Raw genomic sequence first — 26,980 nt, forward strand, 5'->3', positions numbered from 1 at the left:
GAGCTGTGACTGACACAACGCTGAGAAAAGGGCAAGAGAACCATCAGAAGAACCAGAGGAATAACCTCCAGAACACGGTAACAGACTCGCATTTATCTGACGCATGACACCTCGCATGAGATCTTTAGACAGATTTAGTGATGCACAGCAAGAGCATATTTACTTTTTTATTGAAAGCAACCAGAATTTTTCAGTACGATCTGTATTTGAGTAATCATATCATGTACAGTCCAGTATGTGTTTCTTGACTGTGACTTGTCAGCATCATGCTCCATCATTTGAGCTAGAAATCATTTATAATTGTGATCATCATGTATTGTAGCCTGAGTGTATGAAAGGACCGATAAGAGCCTCAACCTGAGAGTCTGATGAGAACATCTAAACTTTGACACATTTCTGACGGGATTAGAGAGTAAATGTGATGCTAATAATGTCTGAAATTAGGCCGCTTTGATGTTTCTCTATGAGATTACACAGATTGTGTAACAGTTTGTAAAAGCTTGTCCGTGTATATGTCAAAGCGACTAGATGTTGAAAAATAAATCAACTAGATCATTATGTAAGAAGATTAGTATGAACAAAATCCTACAACGATTAACAGCTAACCTGAGGACATGATAACAGAACTAACGGAGAAAACTAACTTTGGCACGCTTATTTTAAAGGCACAAAAAGCTAAGTACATCTTCTGTTTGGACTTCAGTAAATAAGGAAAATGGATATCCCTGCACCTGCAGAGAAAAGGGGACCCCCCAAATTTAAACAGAGGGCCTTTCGCACCTTCAAGAGCAAGGCGCCAAAGCCAGGTCAGAAGGGTTTTGGAGAGGATATTCCGGGAATGGAGGGTCTCGGCACAGGTAAATCACACTCCCAGACAATTTACATGTTATATGAATATGAATGTATTAACGGGACAGTTCACCCAAAAATGACTACTCACTCTCAGGTTGTTTCTAACCTGTATAAATGTCTTTGTTCCGATGAACATAGAGAAAGATATTTGGAAGAATGTTAGTGAGTCTCATTTCTGGAATATCTTCAACTACCATAGTAGGACAAAATGTTTTTTGTTCTGTTGAACACAACATGACATATTTTGAAGAAATTAAGAAAACAATCAGTTGTGGAGCACCTTTGAGGGTGAGTGAATGATGACAACATTTCATTTTTGGGTAAACCATCCCCTTAACTAGATTGGTTTAGATGGAGATGTGCAAAAATAAACCCGAAACCCCTTTACTTGTTTTCATCAGACTTCTCTGTGGTCTGTCCCTGGGAAGCGTTTGGTGACATGGAGCTCAGTGATCTGGCCAAATATGGAATCTTGTAATTTCCTGCTCCTGGGCCTTTTCACCTGATGCCTTTTGTGAATAATATTAGCTTCTAGAATCATCCATCCACAATGAAATCAAACCAGCGACGGATGAAGATCATTGAAGGCGATTTCCAAAGTTCCACTTTTGTTTGGTTTACATTTGTAATTGTTTAATGGAGATAATCAGGGACAAACGCTTCACTGTAGCATGTCAATTGAAGTCGGAGGATGAATTGATTTTCAAAGCTGCAATATATCCCTCTCTTCAAATATTGTATCTTAACACATATTTTGTACAAATTAAGTTTATTTTTTAAACTGTAAATATGCGCACGTGACTGACGTTACAACACCAGTGTGGGGAGTTTTTTTTTCTCTAGTAGGCCTAGCTAAACTATGTTCATCAACATGACACTAAAACACTTATGATGTGCAGTTAAAGACATTAAATACATGTATGCGCTGTTTTACAGGTCTTAACTGTAAATAACTTGCCCTGTTTTGTCTCGAGAACAACACCAGTGGGTTTTTTTCTACGAATCATTATTAACATTAGGGTTTTAATGCTACAAGCAGTACATCCAGACGTTATTTACGGGTTCATGTGGGAATTATCCTTCAGCCGATGAGTCTAGGACACAGAATAAATAAGCAGACACGCGACGTACATTTTGCGTCAACGTCTGTCTTATGACGTCAGCGCGCCATATCTAGAGCGAGGCGATGCTGCGCGGACGCGTAAGGACTCTCTGACAGAATCGGCGCTTCGACATCATCTAAGCAGGCGAGTAACTTAACAAACATTATCACTTGATTAATGAGAAGCATTGTATCATGTAAATGGCGATATACACGCAAGAATATGTTTGCGTGTCATATTACGACAAAAACTCCAGGGAATTTCCCTCACCTCACCCCCATCTTTGACTGCACCTGACGAGAAAAGTGAATAGAAAAATCACAGACTCTACGTGATTGTTAAAAAACAGTTTATATGGACATTTAGATACAAATTACATCACAAATGGATTCAGAATATGTAGAGAGAAATAATTCAACTCAAAAACACGGTTACACTGTAAACCAAAGCAGAGTATGTGAGACAGGATTCATATTTATAAGGTGCGAGAATGAAAGAGATGCCATCTTTAAAAGTTTACAGCACAGACGGAGGAGATTGAACCTCCATTATCAGAAGAGCAGCTGTCACTCAAGATCTCGCGCCATCGGGCGGGCAGGCGAGCGTAATACATGAGACACGTGACAGAGGACGAGAAAAAAGCATCTTTTAAGCATATGTAAAAGAATTTAGGTACAGAGATATTTCAATATTACATAATACTGTGGAAAATGTATGCATAGACTGCAAAGTACCTTTAGAACATAAAAAACAAACAAAAATGCTGTCTGGTATAGTGTTTAGATTGTGGTCAGTTTCTCGTTCAACTTTTAGATTTAACAAACATTACCCATCATCCAAACACAAAAAACAATGTGGTAAAACGAATTTCAAGTGTCTGAAATGGCAAAACGATTTCTGTCCTTCACCAGGATACAGTCAAATCTAGAACTCTGAATCTATTAAAGCGGATGACCTGCCAAAGAAGATGCATGAAACGCATGAGAAAGAAATGGTTCTTGAGGGCACGCTGCGTCCTTGCACGTTAACATTCCCACATCCAGCCTATTTGAAATAATTAACGAACCACTTCAAACAATATAAAAAAAACCTATTGATACAAAAGAAAAAAACAACAGAATTACAAATACGTTTACACACAATCAAGAATGTGCTTGACTCGTCTTTGGAACCAAAATTCAAACAAAGCAAAATACCAATATACCGAAAGAGAAGAGGACACACTCAAAAAGAGACAAAAATATTATGTAGTTCTCTTTTAAAATCATCCAATTTAGATCCTCCATCTTTCTCCAACTAAATTTGGGTTGAAAGTTGCATATTTTACAAACTATGCTAATAAAAGAGTGCCTATCGGTGTTCCACAAAAGTCCTGTTCAATCCGAAATCTGAACATAAAGGTTGTCAATATTTTCGTAGCATAATTTAAACACTTGCTATAGTAATCTAGTCATTGTGGGATGTGTGTCTTACACGTTTATGTGGGTTCAGATGGTGTCCTGTGCTCTTTCAAAGCTAACACACACAACCATGAGAAACGAATGAGGATAATAATGTTTGGTAAAATTTTGTCTACTCTAGTTTACTTGCATATAATTACTATTTAATTTTAAAGGTATGCCTCTTCAAAACGGTCGGGTCGGAGGTACTGTTTAAAGAACACAAAGCCTTCAGCCAGACGGAATATTATGACACATCGTCCCGTTTGTGTGCATCACAGTTCGGAGACTTGTAACAGCTGCTGGCGTTGCATTTCATCCAAGATCTTCAAGAGAAAGCAAATTCACGATAGTTGTATCTCTTGTCATGTTTCTGTGTTTGGGATGATAGCATCGTCCTCCCTTACACAGCCAATGGGATCCACTTATTTCAAGATGATCCTTAAAATGGAGAAAAGAGCAGTCCACATAAACGTCTCTTTTTCTTCTTAAAGAATATTGATATTATTGTAGTGTGAAACAGCAAGGGGTGACGTATAAATGTGTTCACTGCAGTCCTGATGCCCTGTGCACATGTAGTTCAATGGCCACTAGAGGCAGTCTAGAGCCGTTACTGCATGCATATGTGCAGAGAGAAGAGCCAAAGGAAGAAATGATTCGAGTTTGTCAGTCAAGTTTCAGTCAGATATCTCTGTTACTGTGTAGTGTTTGACGTTATGACGTTTCCTTAAAAAAAGCAACGATCTTCGACGTGTTGATTTATACTTGCATTCCTTATTCAAAGTTTGTTTGTAACAGACGTGTTTTACAAAGTGTGATTAGATTTTTCCCTCTTGATCCGCAGCCGTTGGTGAAGTATCGGAGACAAAGAATCTGGAAGTATATTAAATGTATTTAATACGGCGAAAATCGGCTGTATCCTCCTCTGTAGATAGTCGCCTGTGAAAGAAAACGTGTGATTAGAAATATGCAGACGATTTATTTGAGATACAAGTGATTCTGTAGGTCTGGACAAAAACGTAAAAGACATGGCTTACCATCGCTCCCACTCCATACGCCGCTGCTGCCGCTGCTGCCGCTGGAGATGCTAGTGCAGCCGCATACGGATCTGCTGCGTACACGCGACCGTAGCTAGACAATGAAGAAATATTCAACAATGCAAAGCAAGAAAATATTACGTTATGTGGGTCCCTTTTCTCTTGCAAGTCAACTACTGTAAATGGCGAGTTGCGTAACCAAAAATGTTAAGTCAAGAATATATCAGAGGTCAAGTCTTAATCACTAACCTATCGCTATAGGCGGCTGCTGCTGCCGCCGCTGCCGCACTTGGGCTCGCTACTGCCGTAGGCTGTGTGTAGCGATATGCCGTATAACCGCTCTACAGAGAAACAGAGCAATCATATTTCAATCAACACCAATAATAAAGCAGTTTAGTGGTGAGTTTGCAGGAAAAGAGACTTGAAAACATCAGAGAAAAGCAAATCTAATGTCAATCAACAAGCATCTGCCACTGATGTTTAGACAAACCACATTCTGAGACCCTGTTACGCACCGTGAATCTTCCTCCGTGGCAAACAATGCACAGTAATGGCAAACTAAGAGTAGTTCCTCTAATGATTGAGAGTCAATGTAGCTTTTTATTTTGTTTGTCAAAGAGGGAGACACAAGCAGAAATGGGGATTGTGAGTGCATTAGCGTCAGTGTCATCTTCACCCTCAAATGCACGGCTACACGCAACCAGGGGTGATCAAATCGATTACTGTTGCCACAGACAGACAGTGAGATTAGGAGAACATCCACACAACCACACAGACAGCATGCACCCCAAACTGACTAAATGACAAGCCATTTCTGCCATTCTCTCCTCAGCATTCAACCCTACGCCCAATCAGAAGACTCTCCCATGATCCCTCACACTCCTGCTGAGGGACGCAAGACAGGAAAGGAAGACAGAGAGAGAAAGAGACAGTTGGAGATAAAGTGGTCAAAGGAAGAGAAGCAGGCGAGTTTCGAAGTAAACAGAACAAAAAAGAAAAACAAAGTGAAAAATGTGAGAAAAGAGGTAAGGAGAGCGAGACCTACAGACGAATTAAGTGTGAACGCATGCCAACACAGACCGAGTTAACATGCTGTAGAGATAGAAAGATATATATATATATATTTTTTATATACTTATATATTTAGAGAGAGAGAGAGATAGAGACAGGGACTCTGGGAAGGGGACAGAATCAGATACACTCTGACAAAACCCAAAACATCCAGAGTCCTTGGAACTATCATAAATATAGCGGTAATGCACAGCAAAAACTACCTGCAGGACAGTTTTTTACAGTCTCAAGCGTATGTAATCTAAGGTTTAGGGCTGGTGGTATGACTGAAAGAAGAATCGACAGGTAGAGATAAAGATTACACAACAGTAGATCTATCTGCATGGCATTTATAAGAAGTAACTGAAAAAGTGAAAGAATGTTACTCTAGAGCTTTTGAAACGAGATATTTATCATATATAATTTTTTTATGTATTTATAATAAATGTTAGCAAAAATAACATGGAATACTACTACATGTCCATGCCATAAAATGACGGAAACCATGACGTTTAAGCGACTAACAATTTAAAAGCAATTTCTCCCAAGTGATTTGGTCATACCACCCCCCTGTTTGGTTTGTGTGTGTATATGTATATACATACATACAGACACACATACATTGTTTAAGAGTAGCGTCTGTAAGATTTTAACCTGCCAATTTAAATTAAGAGAAATTGTGAAAATTTCTTGCTCCCCCTTCCATGCCCTCACTCCTGCCAGATTACTGTGAGTTAGTAGGAAAACAAAGACAGCAATCTCACACGATCAATATCAAACAAATGTATTAATCAGAAGTAGAGATGCACACTATCCGTCTGAGAGCCTACCTGAGGCATTCTGCCACTAACCAGTGTGTCCTGAAACACTATTCTACAGAGAAAACAGAAAAAGCTATCGTCAACCTGGACACACACACACACACACACACTGAGACACTTGAGTTCACACAACAAACACTCTTGCGCACACAGAGCCGTTGAATTGACTAGACCGGGCTGACAAAAGTCCTTGGATCATTATCATGTTAACAAAATGAACATCGACAGTCTACGTTTAAAGTTCTACGGCTCTGTGCTGCTACAGTTTGCACGCAGTAAAGCACTCGGAAAGAGAGAAGGAAAGAGACAGGAAGTGAAGACAGGAGACAGGAAGTGTCATACTTACATACAGCTCTGCAGCTCCATAAAACCCATCCTGGTACACCACACTGAGAGAAGAGAAACAAAATGACAGAACAAAAGCGCAGAAAAAAGAAAGATGGAGGAGTGAAACAGAATAAAATCAACAACAGTGCGCCACCATGTGGCCGTTGAAGGAAAGAAAAAAGGAGATGGGAAGACAGACCACAAAAAAGAGAAAGTGAAAACATTAATTCACACACATGCAGTGCACTCGGTCATAAAACGTAAAAAAATGCCACTTTAATCCCGATCATCTGCACATTTACCAGTGAGGTGTGTTTGAGCCATGACATCATCAAATAGTTAACGTTGGGAGAAAATGGCATTTTTGTGTGTAATTTGTGTAGTTCTGATTACATAGTTATCTGTGCTCATTCTCATTCAGATCGGCACACCAGAAGCAGCAAATAGTCATGCAACATGCAGAAAACTAGAGAAAAATTAAGTCTGCACGTTTGTGAGTGCGTTACCCAGGATATGTCGGTATGGCAGGCTGCGGAACGGCAGCTCGCACCGCTCCGTACACGGGCCGCCCACGACCCCGTAGATGATGAGCCCCTCTGAAGGTCGCGGCTGTGGATGCAGCGGCTGCGGCTGCAGCGGTGGGATACGGAAATCCTGGAACTACAGAGAGAGGAAAGTGGGGTCACGTCGTTGATCTTCGTTATTAACATGCATTAAACAACATTAAAAACCTCACCTGCGTAGAGCTCTGGTCCGTACATAGCGCCCACCATGGGACTCAATTTCCACCCAGCTAAACCCAAATAAGAATAGAGAATGAATGCATCGCTGCGATGGAAGGGCAAAACAAAAGGCAATGCTGCAGTCTGGAAGACTTTTTTTTACCGTAAGGCAGTGTGCTGAGACCTTCGCCATTAGCATATGGACTAACCAACTTCTTATTAGTCATCACTCGAGCTGTAGCGTTATTCACCTGTTTAATCACAGACAGAGCAAAAATCAGATTAGCAACAAAACATTCCAAGAGCTGTAACATTTAATCTAGAGCCATTGATATAATCCAAGAGACTTCAGTAATTCTGCAAACAGGACTAAATGAAGACTGCAGAGCGTTACGATATTAACATGAATTTGAGTTTAACACTCATATCTATAATCAACGCATTATACAAAAGGAAATATTCACAGGTACAGCAGAAATTGTGGACTCATTGATATTCCCTTATATTGCTTCATGCATCAGTTAAACTTCCACTATTTTTCAAACATTCAACACAAAATCCATAAATCAATGTGTAAAGCAAAATGAAAACGGGGCATTCCATTGCTAAAATGAAAGAGAGAGAGAGAGAGAGAGAGAGAGAAACAGATCACACACGACCAAATCAATACACTGTGCACAGCTTTGAGCAAGAGTCACATTCAGCCAATTACAGTTAATTAACCAGAAATTAGCATATCAGCCAATCAGCAAGCATCAGATGCAGCCTATGGACCAATCCAAATACTCTGCAGCCTAATCCCGCCCCCTCGTAAAAAGAAAAGGTCGTCATAAGAAAGAACGGGGATGTTCAGAAAGAGAGGGATGCAGGAAAGGAAAACAGAGCCAGTCGACACATTCAATGGAACCACAAAAACAAGAAGAGAAAAAGAGGGACAGAGAAAAAGACTAAGAACAATTCACCCAATCAGAAACGTCAAACTCAAAAAGCCATCCAGTTTGTTATGAACAAGTACACCAAAGTGCGTCAAATGAAAGGAAGCCTGTGATTGGTTGTTGTCAGACCTTGTGAGGAGTGACTGAGTTTATGGGTGAGAGAGAGAGAGAGAGAGAGAGAGAGAGGGAGGGAGAGAGAGAGAGAGAGAGGGAGAGAGGGAGAGAGAGAGAGAGGGAGAGATGCATATGCTACATGTCACAATAAATGAACTCATGAAGCCTGAAAAACACCAGCAGGCATCGACACGCTTCTCTCAGACACTGAAGACCAATAATGCAAAACACCGTCTCACACACACACACGGTCCAAAACCAAAGACCAATAACAAGCTGGAGTTGATCATCCTCACATGAATATAAGGGCAGAAATATCGTCTGAGAAACAATTTCGATGTGTATGCACGTTTAGGGGCGTTTTTGGCTCGCAGGCTGTGGAATAGTCAGCAGATAAAGTATCATAGTCTGAACTGCATGAAAAAGCAATTCAATCACAAATGACTCTGAAAAATAATGACGGCACTTAGGGTGGGGCGGCATGACATGACGGTGTGCTGTAAGTGTGTAACTCAGATTTGAACTAAATTCTTTAAGGTCGTCAGACGGTGTTTCAACAAATCACGTAAATACAAAGCTAATGCGTATTGATTGATGTTAGAAATATCAAGAGTAATAAACTCTTCCCTTTGGTTATTCGTGATAGACATTACAACATAAACTGACTGATGGTTTTGCATGAAAAATAACTACAGTGACATCACATTTACACTTTATGTCTTACAAACAAGTGAGCATTTACCAATAATTGTTATTTTGTTGTTATCACAATGAAGGATTATAAGAGACCGGTCATACCGCCCATCCCTAATGAGAGCTCATTGGACCCACGGGATAGATGAATGGATGGCTGTATGAGAAATGAAGGGGGGGGGGGGTTAGTGTGACAGTCTCATCAGCTGTGTCAGTGCTGTGAGAAGTGTTAATGATCATGAGAGAAATGAAGAATGGAGGAGAAATGGTGAGCGCCAGGGAGGGAATGTCATTTCTGTCAGTACTCTGTGGTCCTTAGCGACTAATACAGACATGAGACTGAAAATGGTGATTTCATTTGGTTTTCCATGCCTCAGTTGCATAATGTATGGGGACAGACCTCGGGGAAGAGATGCCGTTAAGATTGCCGCATACAGTTGCCGCTTGGCTGAACTTCTTAAAGAGGACGAGGGTTGCCGTCGTCTCCCAAAGGGCTTTAATGCATCTCAGATCCCTCACGCTAATCAGTGCAAAAGAGCGAAAGACCACAGTTTGTAAAGCTTGAGGGGGCTGGAGTTTAGCACTCAGGGGTTTGTGGGATTGATCAGGAATGAAGCCGTACATACACAAACTTACCATGAGCCGGGAAACGGCGTGACGACACGCGAGCAGTTACCGTGGAGACTGACAACGATAACAACACATAGAAATCGTCAAGGGAACAGAAAGGAAAAGAGAAAATGAACAACAACAAAAGAACAAACAAAACAATGTAAAAGAATGTGTGAACAACTAGGAGAGAGAGAGAGAGAGAGAGAGAGGGAGGGAGGGAGGGAGGGAGATAGATAGAGAGCAGAGGATATTAGAAAACCATAGTACGGTGACAGATTACATGGAAAATAAAATGGGAAATTCTGACATTCACACTGGTTGAAAGAAAACAAGACAAATCTTCAGGTGATCAAATCTGTCTGTAGGTGTGCTAAAGAGCCAGCGGCCGCATTCGTCTGTTTTACAGAGGAGGAGGAGGAGGAGAAAAGGGACGAATGGTTAGAGAAACTCAAACACTCGGACAAGTCCAAGTCAAAGCTGCAACTATGAGCCAAAGTTTTACAGGAATGAGCGGTTAGTGACATGCCAAACAATTGACATCATTTGAGGGAGTGTCGTCAGAGGCAAAAAACAGACACATGGACAGGAAATGATGGAACAAACAGGAAACAGTGAGTGCAGTGCGAGAGAGAGAGAGAGAGAGAGAGAGAGAGAGAGAGAGAGAGACAGAGAGAGAGAGAGAGAGAGAGAGAGAGAGAGAGAGAGAGAGAGACAGAGAGAGACAGAGAGACAGAGAGAGAGATGAGTGAAGAGTTTGATTGTGTATCGCTCTCTCCACAAATCTCCTCTCCACATACACTAACAAACACATTTGGGTGTTATTACATACAACATAACATCATGATCAATTCAGATTCTATTATTCAAATGAAAGAAGACTCAGTAAACACAACGCATTCAAAGCAAACAAAGAAATCGAAATGATCCTAAATGAAAGTGCTATTGCTGCTCAGATCAAACCCACGTCCTGCTTTTGAATGAATCTGACAGATTAAAATCACTATCAGACTCATGCAAACCCAAATGAAGATCTGCTGCTATGGCGTCTCTTATCCCATGCACAAACAGCCATAGACACCAGAGGGAGCTAAAGAGCAACAGGCATCATGCATCAAACACCAGGGGTGTCAAAGACAGACTGTGGTCTAAAGAAAATATTTGTACATTGGTTTTACATTTTATATACTCAAAACATTCAGCAACTACTAGACAGACAGATGAATTCTTAAATCTGTGGGTGACAAAAAACAAAAACAGAAAAGATATCAGAAAAATTTTAACATCTGAACAGATGAAGTTGAAATTTCATTTCTAAGGGATTGTGTACATCCAGTCGGTTGTAAAACCCCAACAGGGTGGATGTACATTATTCCGCTATGAATTTGATCTGAAATGTTTTATTAGCTTACTTGAAGCTAAAAACACGAGTTTAAAAAAATAACATTTCGTATAATCTTTCAGGCAAAAAATACTTTTTTTAAATAAGACGAACATGTAATTTGGTTTAGTCTGTTGTAAACGTAATCTTGTTTGTTTAATAATTAGAAATAAATTCAATCTAATTATGTCTTAAGTATTAACCTGTACCAGCACTGCTTTTTTGCAGTTGTGATCAAGGAATTAACTCTTAACGTGACTGACCAATCATAATCAATAATTCAAGTAGCATATATACAACATCTACATAAAACATCTCTGGCAAATGAAATGGAGCAGCATAAACATTATTGACACCCCTGATCTGTCCACTATGATTACCATTAGATCTGAGACAACCCAGATGAATTTACAAATAAAATGACTTAATGCTGGAATACAGTCTTAACTGGCAAAAACATCCACAGAAGAAAGTAATTACCCCAGTCTATGAGAGACAAACACAGGCAGCCATCCCAGATATCATGCAGGAGGGTGAAAAACCCAGAGGAGCTCAAGAAATATTCGAAACACCCAAAAACCAGATCGCCAAACACGCCTGGCTCACACGGGGAAACACATGCAGCAGTCGACCGCATACACACGCACGCAAACACACACACACACACACACACACTTACAGCAAGCAACAAACTTCTTCTGATATCCCAGTCTGACAATACAATTCTACAAAAGCACTAAAAACAAAGCCATTTTCTCACATTATGCACACGAATGCCATAAAAGGCATAACACCACAGTTGTGAAAGCATTCAGAATCACCTAACAGTCCTTGTGTATCATGAGATTCCAAGCAAATGTTTATGAACAAAAAAGCCATTCAAACCAGGAAGAACAGAGACGGCATCCAATGCAGCACGGGATTGGCTAACGCATATACTGTAAGCATGCTAAGTACAAAACTGATCGTTGAACTTAAATGTGGAAAAACGCATGCTGTTATTAACCAACACTCAGCCAGACGACAACCAATCACAGAACAGGCGAGAAAGTCAAAGGAACTACAGTGGACTGCAGTCAAGATGCCACCATGCATTGCGTAGCTCAAACACACAAACACACACTACTCTTAAGCAGTAAGAGGGCACGTGTGATCAGAGAAGTGTACATGTTCATCAGAAAGAGAGAAAGACACACCTCGACCTTTCGTCCTTCTACGATGGTTCCGTGAAGTCTCTCTCTGGCTTTCTCGGCATCTGCGCTGGACTCGAACGTCACAAACCCAAAACCCTGAAACAAAGAGCGGAGAGACAGAGAGTCCGAATGACATTCAGATTACACTCAATCGCTCTGCAACAGAAAAGCATTTACAGCGCTTCATAGTCAAGCCTGAAGCTTCAATATAACCTAAGAACAGACAGACACGTTTATTCACTACAGACATATTCCCCCTTTCTGAGGATCTTAAATCTTTTTTGTAATGCTTTCCAGATCGGTCACGGGACACGGCACACCCTTGAATGTTATGAGCACAAATTTGAAATTGAAGAGCTCTAGTGTAGAAAGTTTAGTCAATAACAACTTACGGCTCTGTTTAACATCCAAAGCCATCATAGAACTTTTTGAATACAGTGCACGCTTTTTCTATCCTCCATGTTTCAACACTTCTGTGGTTATTTTCTTGGCAATGTAGACTGATGAGCCAAAACACAACAACCCTAACCTCTCTTAAATGCACTGCCCGCTGAGGCATGGACTCTACAATACCCCTGAAGACATTAAAACCAGATCCTTCAGGTTGCAAGGTGGAGCCACCACTGATTTAACTTGTTGTTCCAGCTCACCCCAAAGATGTTCAGTTGTTTGAGATCTGTGATATTAAGAGGCCAGGGAAATATCCTAAACACCCCATCATTTTGCTCAAGCCATTCATGAACAATGTGTGCAGTGGGCAGTTATCATACTGAAAGAGGCCTGTGTCATCAGAAAACACAACGGTCATGAACGGTGTACCTGGTCTGCAACAATCTTAGGTAGCTTTCCTGTATCTCAGTGGAAAGAGCATTGCTTTAACAACTCAAGGTTGTGGGTTCGATCCCGGGGATTGCAGATACCCAAGTATAAATGTATAGGATAATGCAATGCGAGTCACTTTGGATAAAAGCGTTTGCCAAATGCCAAAATGTAGGTAGGTAGCGTGTGTCCAATGATTGGCCAGAGCCAGGCTTTCACTTCCTTCACTGTCTGGTCATCACCCTACAGTGCATCCTGGTGCCATCACTGTTCATGGCACATGTCTGCCCAGGTGACTCTCTTCCCCTGCTACAAGGTCCAGTTCCAATGCTTGTGTCCTTTGAAGCTTTCCAGTGTGGACAGGGGTCATCATCATTGGCCGGATATACGGTGTGACACAGTTCGCCAATAACCATCATTAAAATGGTGTGAACTGCGCCACAGTAAACCTTTTGTTGACTTGGATCACACAGGATAGCCTTCATTGCCCTCTGGCATTAACAAGCCTTGAATGTCTCCAGCAGTCTGTTGCCAGGTTGCTGTTAGCACCTCCCTAGACCGCTGTTGGTAAATTCTGAACAATTCTGACCGGGAGCAACTTAAAATCTTTGATGGTTCAGAGATATTCTGACCCAGTCGCCTTACCTTAACAAGATTTTAAGATTTGGGCTTTATTAGAAGATGATCAATAATATTCACCTCACTGGTGACTGGTCATAATGTTTTGGCTCATCAGTGTAAAGTAGTGTCACTGTATGAAAAGATCAGGACATTTCGCCTGTGCCTCACACAAGAAACATGAGAAATCCAACTCAAATGAGCTTGATTTAGGTTTCTTACCTTTGAGCCTCTCTCATTGAAAATGATCTCAACATCCAGAATCTTTCCAAATTGCTATAAAAAAATAGAAACATAATAAAAACACATAAAATGTGAAACCAACATGTACTCTTAGCCAACACACAGCTGTTTCCATTCGATGTAATGGAAAGTGAGAGTGCATCAATTACAACATTGATCACCAGGGGGCAGAATTGGCTCTTATTCGCATGACAGTTATGTCACTGTTTTATTGTATGATCATTAAAGCTTGACTCCTACAAGCATCCAGTACCCCAAACATCTGCCGCAGGTCCGGGTCTCTAAAGCGGAAGGGGATGTTAGAAACGTGGAGCCGTTTTGGGGTGCCTTTGGCCTCTGAGGATTCGTCACTGCTGCCTGAACCGCCGACAGGAACACATTGAGTCTCTGTCTGAGGCGACCCGTCTGACAGCTGAAAGACAAACGAAGAGTCTTCGTTGGACCTTACTTGTTTCACAAAGTACAGACATAATGACAATCTATGCATGAAACTGCAGTTATGAGGTGTCATCGGGAGCTTTGACACAAATGTTGGACCAACAGGAAGTCATTTGACACCCATGTGTTCTCTAAGGTCCTCCTAATGGCTTCAGTCATCAGGAGTCACCATATGCTCAATATGGGGGGGGGGGTGGTGTTAGCACTTACTTGGGGATTGCTCGGGTTAGAGGAAGGGGTGCTGACTCCTGCTGGCAGCTCCGTTTGCCCCTGCCCCCCTGCAGGGTAACTGCCGACTCCCCCAAACTCCAGCGCAAGGCCATTCTGGGGGGGAGGTGGAGGGGGTGGAGGAAAGGTGGAGAATGGTGGAACAAGACCCTCCTGAGCCACCATCGTGTCTTGTGACCCCTGAGAGTGTGTGTGAGACAGAGAGAGAGACAGAGAGAGAGACAGAGAGAGAGAGAGAGAGAGAGAGTTAATTGACTGTCTGGCCAGGATCCACAAAATAAAAGCGAGTGAGCAGGCGCAGGAAAGAAAAACAACTCCAAACACCAGGAGACACACGAGCAGAAGTGAAATGAACTGGAATGGAGTCACACAGACAGACAGCTCAACTTACGTCTCCGTTGTCATTTGTGAGAGGATTTCTTGCATTAATGATATCGTATTTCTCTCTTTGGTGACGAGAGGGTTCAGGCAGCTGTTTAAATATTCAAGAGCGGCTCATAAATAATTTAGTGTTGAGGACTCTGTACAAACTACACAGCCGACAACACACAGTTGACATTAACACCAGTCACTATTAAAACGGTTGTATTTGTTAGCATTACCTAATGCCTTGGCTAACATAAACTAGTATTAAAGCATTTAGAACTCTCATTTTATGGTAGTTTGAACATCAGCTAATGTATTTTAAAAATCAAAAGATGTAACTGTTGACATCAGTTAAAGTGATAGTTCACCCTAAGATGTAAATTCTGTAATCATTAGCTTTTCTTTCAGTTGTTCCTAATGTGTATAAATGTCTTTGTTGCGATGAACACGGAGATGAGATTTTGAAGAATGCTCAACACCTGTTGACTCCCGTAGAAGGAAAATATACAATGGTAATCAAAAGTGCCCAAGAACTTTTTGCTGTCCTACATTCTTCAAAATGTATTTTGTGATCAACAGAACAAAAGAAGTAATTTTCCTACTGTGGGAGTCTGCTGAGACCTGTTCTCCGTGTTCATCAGAACAAAGCCATGTATACACATTTGGAACAACTCAAAAGGTGAGTTAATGATGAAAGCATTTTCCTTTTTGGATGAAGTATCACTTTAATAGTATTGACATTAAGTAGCATTCACAAAAATGACAAGCATGTTATCTGAGGGGAGGGGCTCTGAGCGAGTCATCCCTCCTCCTTAATAGGCCGAGAGTGAGGCAAAGGGTTGCAAGAGCTATAATGCACAGGGCGAGGGACAACATACAGACGACTTCTCTCCATGACCTCGCTCCTCCCAAACCAAAATGTTAAATAAACTTCATTTAAAAAAATGCTAACAACCTTATTGTAAAGTGTAAACAAAAATCTTTACATTAAACTCTTGATAATTTATAAGGAAAGGAGTCACTGCACAGTTACACAAACACACACACACACACAATTCAGTGCTCATGTGTCTGGTGAAGGGGCTGATGGTACGGTGCATTCCTGCTTCCAGCATCCAACATCTCTTCCCTACATGGCAGCGTAGTGAGAACGGAGAGAGAGATGGACGAGTGGGGAAGAGACTCGTTGTATTTATAGCTCAGAGATCTTCTCCAGAACCATACACAGAAAGCACTGCACAATTTAACAATCTAACAATAAGTTATTAGTCATCTGTTTATGAGGGTTGGTTATTCAAACCAAATTGCCATTGGACGATGTCTACAGTGAAACATTGCGATGGACGATGACATCACCCCGAGGCGTTATAATGTGAGGCACATCTAGGCATCAGGAGCGCAGAGACTCGTCTTTATACCGCACGTGCTGGGCAGTTTAAATTTAGCCGTGTGTAATCACAGTTTTCCTGTGGTTCAGTGGTAGAGCAGGTGCTAGCAACGCCAAGGTCATGGTTTCGATCCCAGGGATTGCACATACTTAAAAACAAATGTATAGTATCATGCACTTTAAGTTGTTTTGGATAAAAGCGTCTGCCAAATGCATACATGTAAATCTATCTGTACAGCGCAAGCTTCACAGTTATTAGGTGATGCTTGATTGTATTGTTATTCTGATGTTATATTTAATGCCATTATTATTAGTATTCAGATGAATTCAATTGTGACATTTAAAAATGATCACATTCTGTCGTGATGAGGAAAGACTTTCTTGAGCTCCTCATAAACACGCGTCTGTGTGTGTGGACGTGTTCAGCGGAGCGAGAGCTTCTGAACACTGACTGCTTTAGTTACGGGTCAGTTGGCGTCCGGCTGTCATCGATGCAGCCGTGACATTACAGTAACTCACAACTCTAACCATCAGCAGCTCTCAACACTGCACCTCATACAGACCACTGAACATTCAGAGCCGTGACTGAGGCAATATACATACATTGTAAAACTATTAAATTAAACAGTTTTAGCATAAACTAATTACATTTTTGTCGCTTAATGTGACATCACACGTCACACAAGATGTGCAGGAAATGAGATCGACAGAACGTTTCATTAAACATACACAGGACCCCTCGCCCAACCTTGATGTCACTGAGCTGTCAGCTGATTGGATCACACTGCTCGCTCTCTCTCTGAACACCGCAATCGTTCATCGTTCACAGACCAATCAGCATGCAGTGGTCTGTGTGGTCCAAAGGTCATAAATTCAAATCTGGAAACAAATAAAACCTCTGAAACAACCACAAATGGTTGTGTTTGAGTGTGAATGTTTATCCGTCACACTCCGCCCTCAGCACATGGGCTACGGTCAGGAAACTCGTTCATCTCGTTTGGGTAAATGACGGCTTCTTTACACAACACACTATTGTGAACACGATATTTATGAAAATACGCCCATGATGATAGTTTTGATCTGTACGTTCAGATTGAACATTGTCCCACATGTTGATCTCTCAATGGCCGCAGCATCACCCCTGAACTCAAGAAAGAGAATTTAAAATAAAATAAAAATTCGCACAACATCCCTTCTAATGAAATGAATGCAGAATAAGAGCTTTTTCCTGGATGTTGACATCAGGAATCATTCAGTAATGTAATAGGTGACCAAACCACCCTTTTGTTGTGCGTGTGATCAGACGTCTTCATGTTTTCTAATGAAGAATGATGTTAGCTGTTCTAGGGCAAATACAGATCACAATCATGTTTGCCGTGAGTATTACATTCATAGAGAATTTGTGTTTAAAAGCGTGTGTGTCAGATAAGCCATACTATATTCTACAGTCAACAAAGAGAAATAGAGAGATGATATTTCAGGTAAATACAGACACAGGCTGTGCTCAGAATGAAGTTTAACAAGAGTACTGTGTAATGTACTGCGAGTGCTACTTTTTAATAGCATGTCAAACACATGGCATTATTCCAAAATAATATTTCTGAAAAATTCCAGACATGTAGTTAATTTCAAGTAAGGCATCATTTCACATATTGTGATATTTTATTGTCATTGATTATTATCAGGGCTTATTTTTACAAAACGATTCAACAGGATATAAATCAAAGCAGGTGTTATTTCATTCATTACAGTTATGGATACGCATGGAGCACAATGCATTGTTGTATAGAGTAGTATCTGTAAACTGTTGCATTCTGGGTATAAAAGTGTATATTGAGAACAGTAAATACACAGCAGAAATACATATGTTAGCTGTGCTGTTCCACCAACAGCCTTAGATTTCTACAGATGAGACGTGTGACTTTTAGAATAGAATCATATAGATTTCACTTCATAAAGCAACGGTGTGTGTAATGGTGGCAGGTAAATGAAACGTCTCTCCCACCCTCCAGGCCAAATGCTGGGTGGGGTTCAAATACCTGAACTTCTCTCAAGAACTGCTAATAAATACAACTGCAGTTTCTCATTATGTATTAACATGTGTAGAGTTTGACTTTCTGTGTTTAGAATAAACTGCAGCACGCACACACCAGGGCTCCAGACTGCGAGTAAAAGGTTGCATTCTGCGAGCAGTTTTCGAGACAGCGCAAGCATTTTTTACAAGTACTCGCGCATGTGCGACCTGCAAAACAACTAGAAAAAAATCTAAATATTTTATGTGGAAAGTCGAGTAGAACGCGACCCGCCACCAGTGCAGCTGTGTGTGATGGTCCACTGTGCGGGTCACTCACGTCACCGTTTCTAACGCGAGATATTTCAGTTTGCTTTAATGGGTAACACTTATCAATTAAATGTATACTTTTGATAAACACAATTTCTGTTGTTTCAAATTAATTCAGATTACCGTCTCTCTATTTTACACCAATCAATAACAAAGCTTCTCCGTAGACTCCGCCTCTTTAAATAAGCAGAACCAAATCTGCAGTCATCAAGTAACTTATTTGTCAGTATAGTAATCGTTATTTTGTGGAAAATAATTGAATAATTGCATTGCAGGCTGATTTAAGGTGTACCCCTCAATGTTTTGCTTGCGCTCCTAAACATTTCAGTCATCGGGCTACAGTGCTCTCAGTAAAAATAGTTAGTCTGGAGTCCTGCTCACACACACACACACACACACACACAACAAACCTGTGGACACTGAGATTTATGCACCTTGTTTACTAACAGTATGATTTAAAGTTGTTCACTCTGTTTTTGACATTGACTATCGTTAGGACATAATCACAAATTTTTAACCTGTATACACACACACACACACAAATGTATGCGACCCTTGTTGAGAAACCATATTAGTCCGGAAATTCTGTTAACTAGTGTTTTTATATTACACCGTGTCTACACCGGAGATGACATTTCGTCCACACTGGATACTACACAGTGTCAGGCTAATGATATTATCAATCCTCTTAATTTCATCAGATTAAAAATCAAATCTGATTCAACCGATTTATGAGTCTCAATTTAGTGAGGAGCAGTTGGTCATCATTACATGTCACTATGGTAGTCAAAGACATCTGTCCCTCAAATCTAGACAAACAAAGAAACGGATACATGCTTACATCCGACACACACACACACCTCCCTTTCTAGTAGCTATAGCTAAATTTTTCCAAAGATTCCGTCTGTCACCTTTAAAAATCAATTTCCATTCCCTGCCCCCAACCAACCAATTCCTGCTTTTAAAGGAAAACATTGAGATAACAGCTGCTCGGACCCTCGGGAAACGACAGGAGAGGGGGAGGGCGAGCGATAGACGGGTCAAATCAGTAAAGAGAGAGAGAGAGAGAGAGATTCCAGGGTATGAGCGGGACAGAGAGCAACAATAAAAGACTGATTTATATCACTGCGTCTGCATGTTAATACTAAAGCTGTGTTGTCAGACACCTGGCTCGTTCACTCAAGAGACAGCTGGAGAAACACACCAGACTTCTGCACCTCGGTCAGTGTCATTCAGATCTGCCCGTTACAAACACACACTAAATGATGTTTGAAGAGAACGTCTCATGTGTAGATGCAGAAAGTCTATTCTAACAAACAAACACAATCTTACAGGACAGACAGAACTGGTGAATGAACCGGCGAGTGCGTGTTACACAAACATCAGCGAATAACACAAAACATTTAAAGCAAAGAAACACTTACCGACAGCAAGTGAGGATAAAACAATCCCATCATCCTCTTCCACACACAACTAGACAACACTACACTGACTCATACACGTGTCTCTCTGACCGTGTGACTGACACATCCCACATCTCTCTCTCTCTCTCTCTCTCTCTCTCTCTCTGGTTTAGATCCTGCACTTTCATGTCTTGTGTCCTCCTGCAGGCTGACTCTCTCTTACCTCCTCCCCCCCCCCGCTCTCTCTCTCTCTCTCTCTCTCTCTGATGAATCTGACAGACCAGCATATCACAGTCTTTACTTACATGTGACATCATTTATAGCAATAAACGTGACGGGAGGATTTTTGTTGCATCGTTGCATCAAACGTTTGTGGGATAAAATACTTTTAGTGAACAAATGAGCTTGTCTGGGCCTCATCCATGATTTATGCAAATCTACACATTACGTTACATAAAACATTATTACATAAACTTGACATTTAAATCTTTGGCAAATAAATAAATAAAATAGTACCAAACCAATAGTATACAACCAATGAACACACATTAAACTATATAAACTGTAGCTACTACTGGCCAAAAACACATTTGTTTTCAGTCAGCATGTTAACAGATTAGACAGCAAAGACATCGCACCCGACACAAGTCACTACACGCGCATACAACACGTCATGGCAAAGTGCCTCTGGAATTCACGCTCTCAGTATTTGAGAAATACTAAACTAATAAAATCAATATAATATAATGTCAGTAATCAGATCAAGGGGAGCGAGGGAAAACAGGGCAGATGTGAAGGTCAAAGGTAAGCGGCTGGTGATAAAGGGATAAAGAGATGGATAGAGAGATTATACAGAGAAAAAGATCAAGAGTGAGATTAACTACACTACGTGAACCATCCCAACACAAATACAATCTGCTGCTGTAATACTCGATGCTAATCTGAAACATCAAAATAAACAGCCGTCTGTCTTTAGCTCAATTCTTTCTTTTCAGTCAGTGCCATCAATACATGAAGACGTATCAGGACAGCTGTATCCATTGAAATCAATGTAGTATTTTCAACAGATACTTTATAAATGTGTCAAATAACTGGATGCTGCTGTAAAATACTTTAGATAGTTTAAATGTTAAAAGAAAAAAGCACATTAAATCTCAGGTGCACTTGAAATTATTTTGTTCACAGGGGTTGGAAAATTCTGGGGCGTCATTGATTACCATGAGGAAAAAAGATTTAATAGTAGTCAACGGTGCCCCATACCGGTTTGCTTTGCTAAATCCCCCAAAACATATTTGGGGTTCAACAGAACAAAAACAATTATACAATACTTAGAAAATCATTTACATAAATAAATACAGCGATAGAAAAGTTTTTTGGCAGTTCTAAATTTTGATTTGACAACAGGAAAAAATTGTTCTAGTTTCCTTTACTTTTCATTTACTTTTCCTTTACCTAACCCTAACCCCTAACCCTACTTTTAAAGTATTGACCTTTCTTTAATTGAACAGCTACTGAACCTTGACATTTCCACCACTTACAGCGAGTGTGTTTGTAAACACCGATCACGTGACCATGAGTGACTCTCACACATTATAATTGACTATCAACCAATTTATATTCATATCTGTAAGTTGCCAGCGAGCAAACTAAAGGAAACTGTGGTAAAGAATGCACTTACATTTAGCAGACGCTGAGAAAAACAATAGAAGCTATTGGAACAACAAAAAGCATAAGGGCATTAAAACTGGTCTCATAATGCCCAGCACAGTATAGAAAGCTAAGGAAGTAGAAAAAAGCCTCAGAACTGATCGGTCAGGTGCTGACGGAAGAGATGTGTTTTCAGACGATTCTTAAAGATGGCTATAGAATCTGCTGATCTCGTAGCAGTCGGCAGATCATTCCACAGACATGGAACAAATCTAGATAAGGTGCGTGAGAAGGATTTTTTTCCCTTTTTGGGATGGCACTACAAGACGTCGTTGGTTTGCCGAGCGTAGGGATCTGACGGGGTACATAAGTCTGCATTAGTGAGGGAAGATAAGGGGGTGCCGAAACCAGTGGTAGTCTTGCAGGCCAAGAGCAGAGTCTTGAATTTGATGCGAGCGACTAAAGAGAGCGACGTGTGCTCTCTTGGGTTGATTGAAGACCACTCTTGCCGCTGCATTCTGGATCATCTGTAGAGGTTTGGTTGTGCAAGCTGGAAGTCCAGCCAGGAACGCATTGCAATAGTCCAGTCTGGACAGAACAAGACCGCGGACTAGGACTTGCGTAGCATGCTTGGAGAGGATTAGTCTACAGGACAATATTGGTGTTCATCTTTTATCTACAATGGTCTCATAATTTAGCTTTGCTAATTTCATAAATATACACCAAACTCCAAATTTCATATTGGATTTATTTTCATCCACCGAGTTTGTCACAGTGCATTCTGAGATACTGTGTTCTGGAACAGAGCGTCATTCAGTCAGGTATGGAGACACAGAAGTGTCTCTGCAGCATCTTACACGGCCGCTGCAGCGTGTCACACAAACTTTAATTGGCCTCCATGTTTAATTGGTCTACAGTGGTATATAATCAGATTACACGCGCCTCACCGCTCCGCCGGGCTTCAGACCCATCTATTGTTCAGACATTAAAACAAGAGGATAATGACAACATGAGGGACAAACAGCCGAGAGCGAGAGGGGATGAAGAGGTTTGACAGCAGGGATTAAAGTTTAACAGTTTTATATTACAGTCCAAAAGATCTGCTGTAGTTAATATTTTATGTAAATAAGACGTTCTGATTGGAACACATATTCACACCGCCGTTAAAGGTGCAGGGAATTGTGGGTAATGCCTGTTTTTCATTTTCGTCTTTTTTCATCTTTGTCTTGATAAAACACCCTCAATGAGCAGCTCTCAGCTGGAACTAATGTCCCTCATACAGTCCACTGAGGGAACATTTAGAACTGCGCACACACTATGACTCCAGAGTGTGAGAGAGAGATACTATTTTGTATACAGACCTTAAAAACATGTCTTGTTTGAAATGTGTAGATTTCACTTATAAAACTAAGAAACATTTCCCCCCAAAAAAGCAGTAATGAAAACATAAACTACAATTACATTAAAATTAAGTAACTTCTATAAATAAGGTAAAACTAAACAAATTAGAAATAATTATGATTCTTTAAATTACGAGAAAAAATGCAACATAACTCTGGTTTCATAATCTCAGAGTGTTTTTATTCAAGGTTCAGTTAAGATCTGAATAATTGTCTGTCCAGAGAATGAAGCAAGAAACATCTGGAGTCCATGTGTTTGAATCAGACCAGGAGAGAGAGAGAGAGAGAGAGAGAGAGAGAGAGAGAGAGAGAGAGAGAGACAATGACTCATAGAGAACCACAGTCATGTGCCCCATTTCCTGAAGGATTGAAGCACTGCTTCCTGCCAACCCCACACTTTACTGAGCAGAAGATCAGTGCAAGAACTTTAAGAGTCTCCTTCAAACTTACTGACCTGTATGTGTTGCAGGAGAACAGTAGAAGAGAAAAATGAGTGAACATAGGGTCTGTATGAAGAGAGGGAGGAGCTCAGAAGAAAGAGGACACGAGTGTTTCTCATAACAAGTCTGGAGTTTAATGTTTCCCGTGTGTGTGGAGGATTTTACCAGCAACCCCTCACATTCTCCACAGCAGCATGAATTATTAACAAAGATCCAGAATCACATCTCCACAGAACATTCTAGAAGTGATTTTAAAAACCGCTCTGATGAAGACAAATCATGTGAAGAACAATGGTTTTGAAGACACAGACATCTCTGTGAATGAGCCAAAACCTCCACAGTCAACAAACAACAAACCGACTTCATCTCTTCCAGTCTGATTCTACACAGGACCATCAGACCACAGTTCAAAATAAACTTCTAATCTGTCGCAATAACCATCTCCACCACACCCCGGTTTTATTGCCCCATTCATGAGGTCAAAGTTCAAAGCTGTCTTGGAAACATATGTGCGCAATCACATAAGGGTAATTATTAGAGGCGAGGGGTAAGTAGGGCAAATCGGAGTCATGATAAAATGGCCTCTGCCATCATGAAGTGTCAAAACTAAATGTATGACAACAAATCCAAACACTACACAAACGAAAACCCAAATCTGATCATCTACTTAATAAAACACTGTTTGTACTGCGCAACATGCTGTAAACACGCTAAGGCTTATCTGAAGCTCTCTGAACAGTGTGTGTGTGCTTCAGCCCCCCCAACCCTGCATTAGGATAAATGTGAGATCAGAGACTAATGCCACTCTAAAGCAGTGCAGATCTCTTTAACACAACAAAAGCCTCTTTACTGTCAGTGATACAGCAAATCCTCCGCTGATGCTGACATCCGCCGGTCAAACCATCAATGATTCCTTTCCTTTTCCAACCATTTGTGAGCATATAGAGATTACACTTCTACTCGTTTTCCAGACATTTCCCTCCACTAAAGCGTCCCATAGTTCTTTCACTCTTTATATGAGCGTCTCTGTCATTTGACCCCCCCATTTCTGTCTCTCTGCTACAGGCACATTTCCAGATGCTTTCCACAAACAGGATCAATACCCTTTTAGGGCTATACATAGGGTACACACACACACCTGTTTAGTCTCAACCCCGTCATGGTGCAGCATGGAGAACCCATGAGCCATTAACCAGTGAAAATGAGCAATTAGAGTACGAGAGAGAGAGAGAATTGATGGATGGATGAAAGTGCTGATATGAGAGATGAGATCACGTCTGTATAACGGAGTAAATCTGCTGGAGGATGGAAAAGTACCGCAGTATGGAGAGATGAATGCAGGCCACTGCAACTCTTCCATGATTCAGACTGAGGACCATTTACTGCAGAACGGCTCTGGGGCAGCAGCCAGAAAAGCCCTCTCTGGTAACCACTGTACCCCCAATATTAAGATGATTGATCAGAGTTCTCAAGATCATATAAAAGCCCTTCGTGGGGTCAATATTACATGAGCTCTTATGATTGTAACGTTCAACAAAGACAACGTGCGAGAATCACCGTCATTTCATATATAGCCTACGTAACGTGATATTAACGCTTACCTGCCCAGTCTCCTCGGTGCCGTCCATTCGCGCTCGTTTGCATTCAGCCCCGACCAAATCCCCCGCAGTCACGGCGCCCTCCGGCTCCGGATCTCCGCGTTTCATCCCTCGAACCCCCGCCGAAGCGGAGTCCAGATCCCTCTCGCGCTCCATGATCCCGCGGGTCACGGGCAGCATTAGAGATGCGACGTCGGTCGACATTAACATTGACGTGGGCCGCAGAGGTTGCGTATGAAGAGCGAATAACAAAGATCAGACGTTCCGTTTAAGGATCACAGCTGTTTTATGGATCAGATTTGATGTTCATCTGACGCGTTAAAGCCCGTTAAAAAGTGACGCGCGTGTGTGCCGCATTAAAGGCCTTTGATCAAGAGCGAATATTTGAGGCCTGGACACAAATAACGCACTCGAACCGCGAGCAGAACAAATGTTCACAACGCCTCGGTGCGTTCAGATAATCTAACGTTAAGACAACGAGAGTCGACTGGTTCGAGCAGAGGGGGAACCGCAGAGCAAAGCTTAATGCGTCTGGACGCTTCAGATCTCAAACGCGCTTGTGTCGATCCCACTAAATTCAACGGAAAAGCCTTTAAATCGCCTCTAAAAACTGCCGTCGCAAAGAACCACGAGGGAAACGCGATGCATCATTTCAGTCCTTCGAGCGTTTCAAGCGATTTCCTAAAACAAAGGAGTGGCGTGGAGCTGCTGCTTTTCCTTTCTTCTGTCTCTCTCTCTCTCTTTCTCTCTCTCTCTCTATGGATTCTTGCGGCGCAGAGGAAACTCGCGCTCGCGCGCGCGCACCCCCTCCTCTCCGGTTTCCTCGGGCTCTCGTTACAGTCGCGCGCTGTTTTATTCCCGCTGCAGTTTGAGCTCGACGCTGTTTTAGTGCTTAACGCACGAGCACCGAGTCCAGGGTTACGATCGACCAGATGCTTTTATTCATCAGAACCGCAACCGCTGCGATCGGGGAAAAGGTCAAAGAGACAATGTTACATGTTTACGTCTAAAAAGAAAAAACAACACATGGAAACAGATCGGTTGAGAAGAGAAATTGCTGAAGGACGCGTTGATCTCGTTCTGTTGTGTAACGATGTTAGCAGACCAACAGCAATTGAATGTCAATATCGATCGAGTTTCAGTAATTCCATGTGCCTGATGCGGATTTGTAGTGGAAAATAAAGGAGCGGATAGTGAGTCAGAGCCGACGCCTAGCGGCCACATGACGCCACGACACCCATATAACTGCACGTCATATCAAAATCGTCCAATAATAGTGTTCATGAACTTCCCCAATATGTTTTCTGTATCTTACAGTTTTGCTGGTTAGGTTTAGATTTGTTGATCTGATTTATACACTCAAAGCACATCATAAGACAAGAAGCAACATAACATTGTGCCACTGACAATAACTTTGTGTCACCAGCTCGTCGTAGTTGTTTTGGTGAAAAGGTTCTTGTGCATCTTGATTCTTGGGCTTCTGTTACAGACACTGTTACAGATGTTGTCAGTGTGAGTCAGATGAGCAACGCTTGACAGATGTCGGACATATTCTTCTGAGGTCCAGACATTTCGATGTGTTGAGCCAAAAAAATCATGTTTTCCAAATATTTTTATATTTAATGAAACTGCATTAAAATAAAACATCTTGAAATAAATACATGTGTGTTCATATTGTGTTCTGTGAAATAATGACATTAAAAAGTTGATTGTTCCCAAAAGACGTCACAAAAGTAGATACGTTAAGAAGCTATCTGCATCCATTCACAGTGGCAG

At 41.2% G+C, this 26,980-nt stretch overlaps 2 protein-coding genes across 6 annotated transcripts; one reads left to right on the plus strand and one right to left on the minus strand.

Moving 5' to 3' along the window:
• On the plus strand, nucleotides 1–2,295 carry LOC306896214 (retinal cone rhodopsin-sensitive cGMP 3',5'-cyclic phosphodiesterase subunit gamma). The gene is made up of 3 exons (XM_079460005.1): nucleotides 1–77; nucleotides 666–857; nucleotides 1,254–2,295. Exons 2-3 carry the CDS (start codon nucleotides 716–718, stop codon nucleotides 1,328–1,330), a joined length of 219 nt encoding a protein of 72 aa, XP_079316131.1. The 5' UTR covers nucleotides 1–77; nucleotides 666–715; the 3' UTR covers nucleotides 1,331–2,295.
• rbfox2 (RNA binding fox-1 homolog 2) lies at nucleotides 2,289–26,357 on the minus strand. 5 transcript variants are annotated; one of them, XR_013786885.1, is made up of 13 exons: nucleotides 25,208–26,029; nucleotides 14,605–14,802; nucleotides 14,210–14,368; nucleotides 13,936–13,989; nucleotides 12,280–12,372; nucleotides 7,515–7,602; nucleotides 7,366–7,422; nucleotides 7,136–7,289; nucleotides 6,649–6,691; nucleotides 6,312–6,354; nucleotides 4,681–4,772; nucleotides 4,432–4,525; nucleotides 2,289–4,333 (listed from the first exon to the last, which is right to left on the minus strand). XR_013786885.1 is itself a non-coding variant. In XM_079460002.1 (12 exons), exons 1-12 carry the CDS (start codon nucleotides 25,412–25,414, stop codon nucleotides 4,289–4,291), a joined length of 1,284 nt encoding a protein of 427 aa, XP_079316128.1. In that variant the 5' UTR covers nucleotides 25,415–26,357; the 3' UTR covers nucleotides 2,289–4,288. The 5 variants fall into 5 exon arrangements, 3 of the variants coding, with proteins under 3 accessions (XP_079316128.1, XP_079316129.1, XP_079316130.1); XM_079460002.1 differs by lacking the exon at nucleotides 6,312–6,354 and having other exon boundaries at nucleotides 25,208–26,357; XM_079460003.1 differs by lacking the exon at nucleotides 6,649–6,691 and having other exon boundaries at nucleotides 25,208–25,990.
• Nucleotides 26,358–26,980: the final 623 nt, after the last annotated feature.

This window comes from Barbatula barbatula, assembly GCF_947034865.1.
Source record: "Barbatula barbatula genome assembly, chromosome: 7".
NCBI lineage: Eukaryota > Metazoa > Chordata > Actinopteri > Cypriniformes > Nemacheilidae > Barbatula > Barbatula barbatula.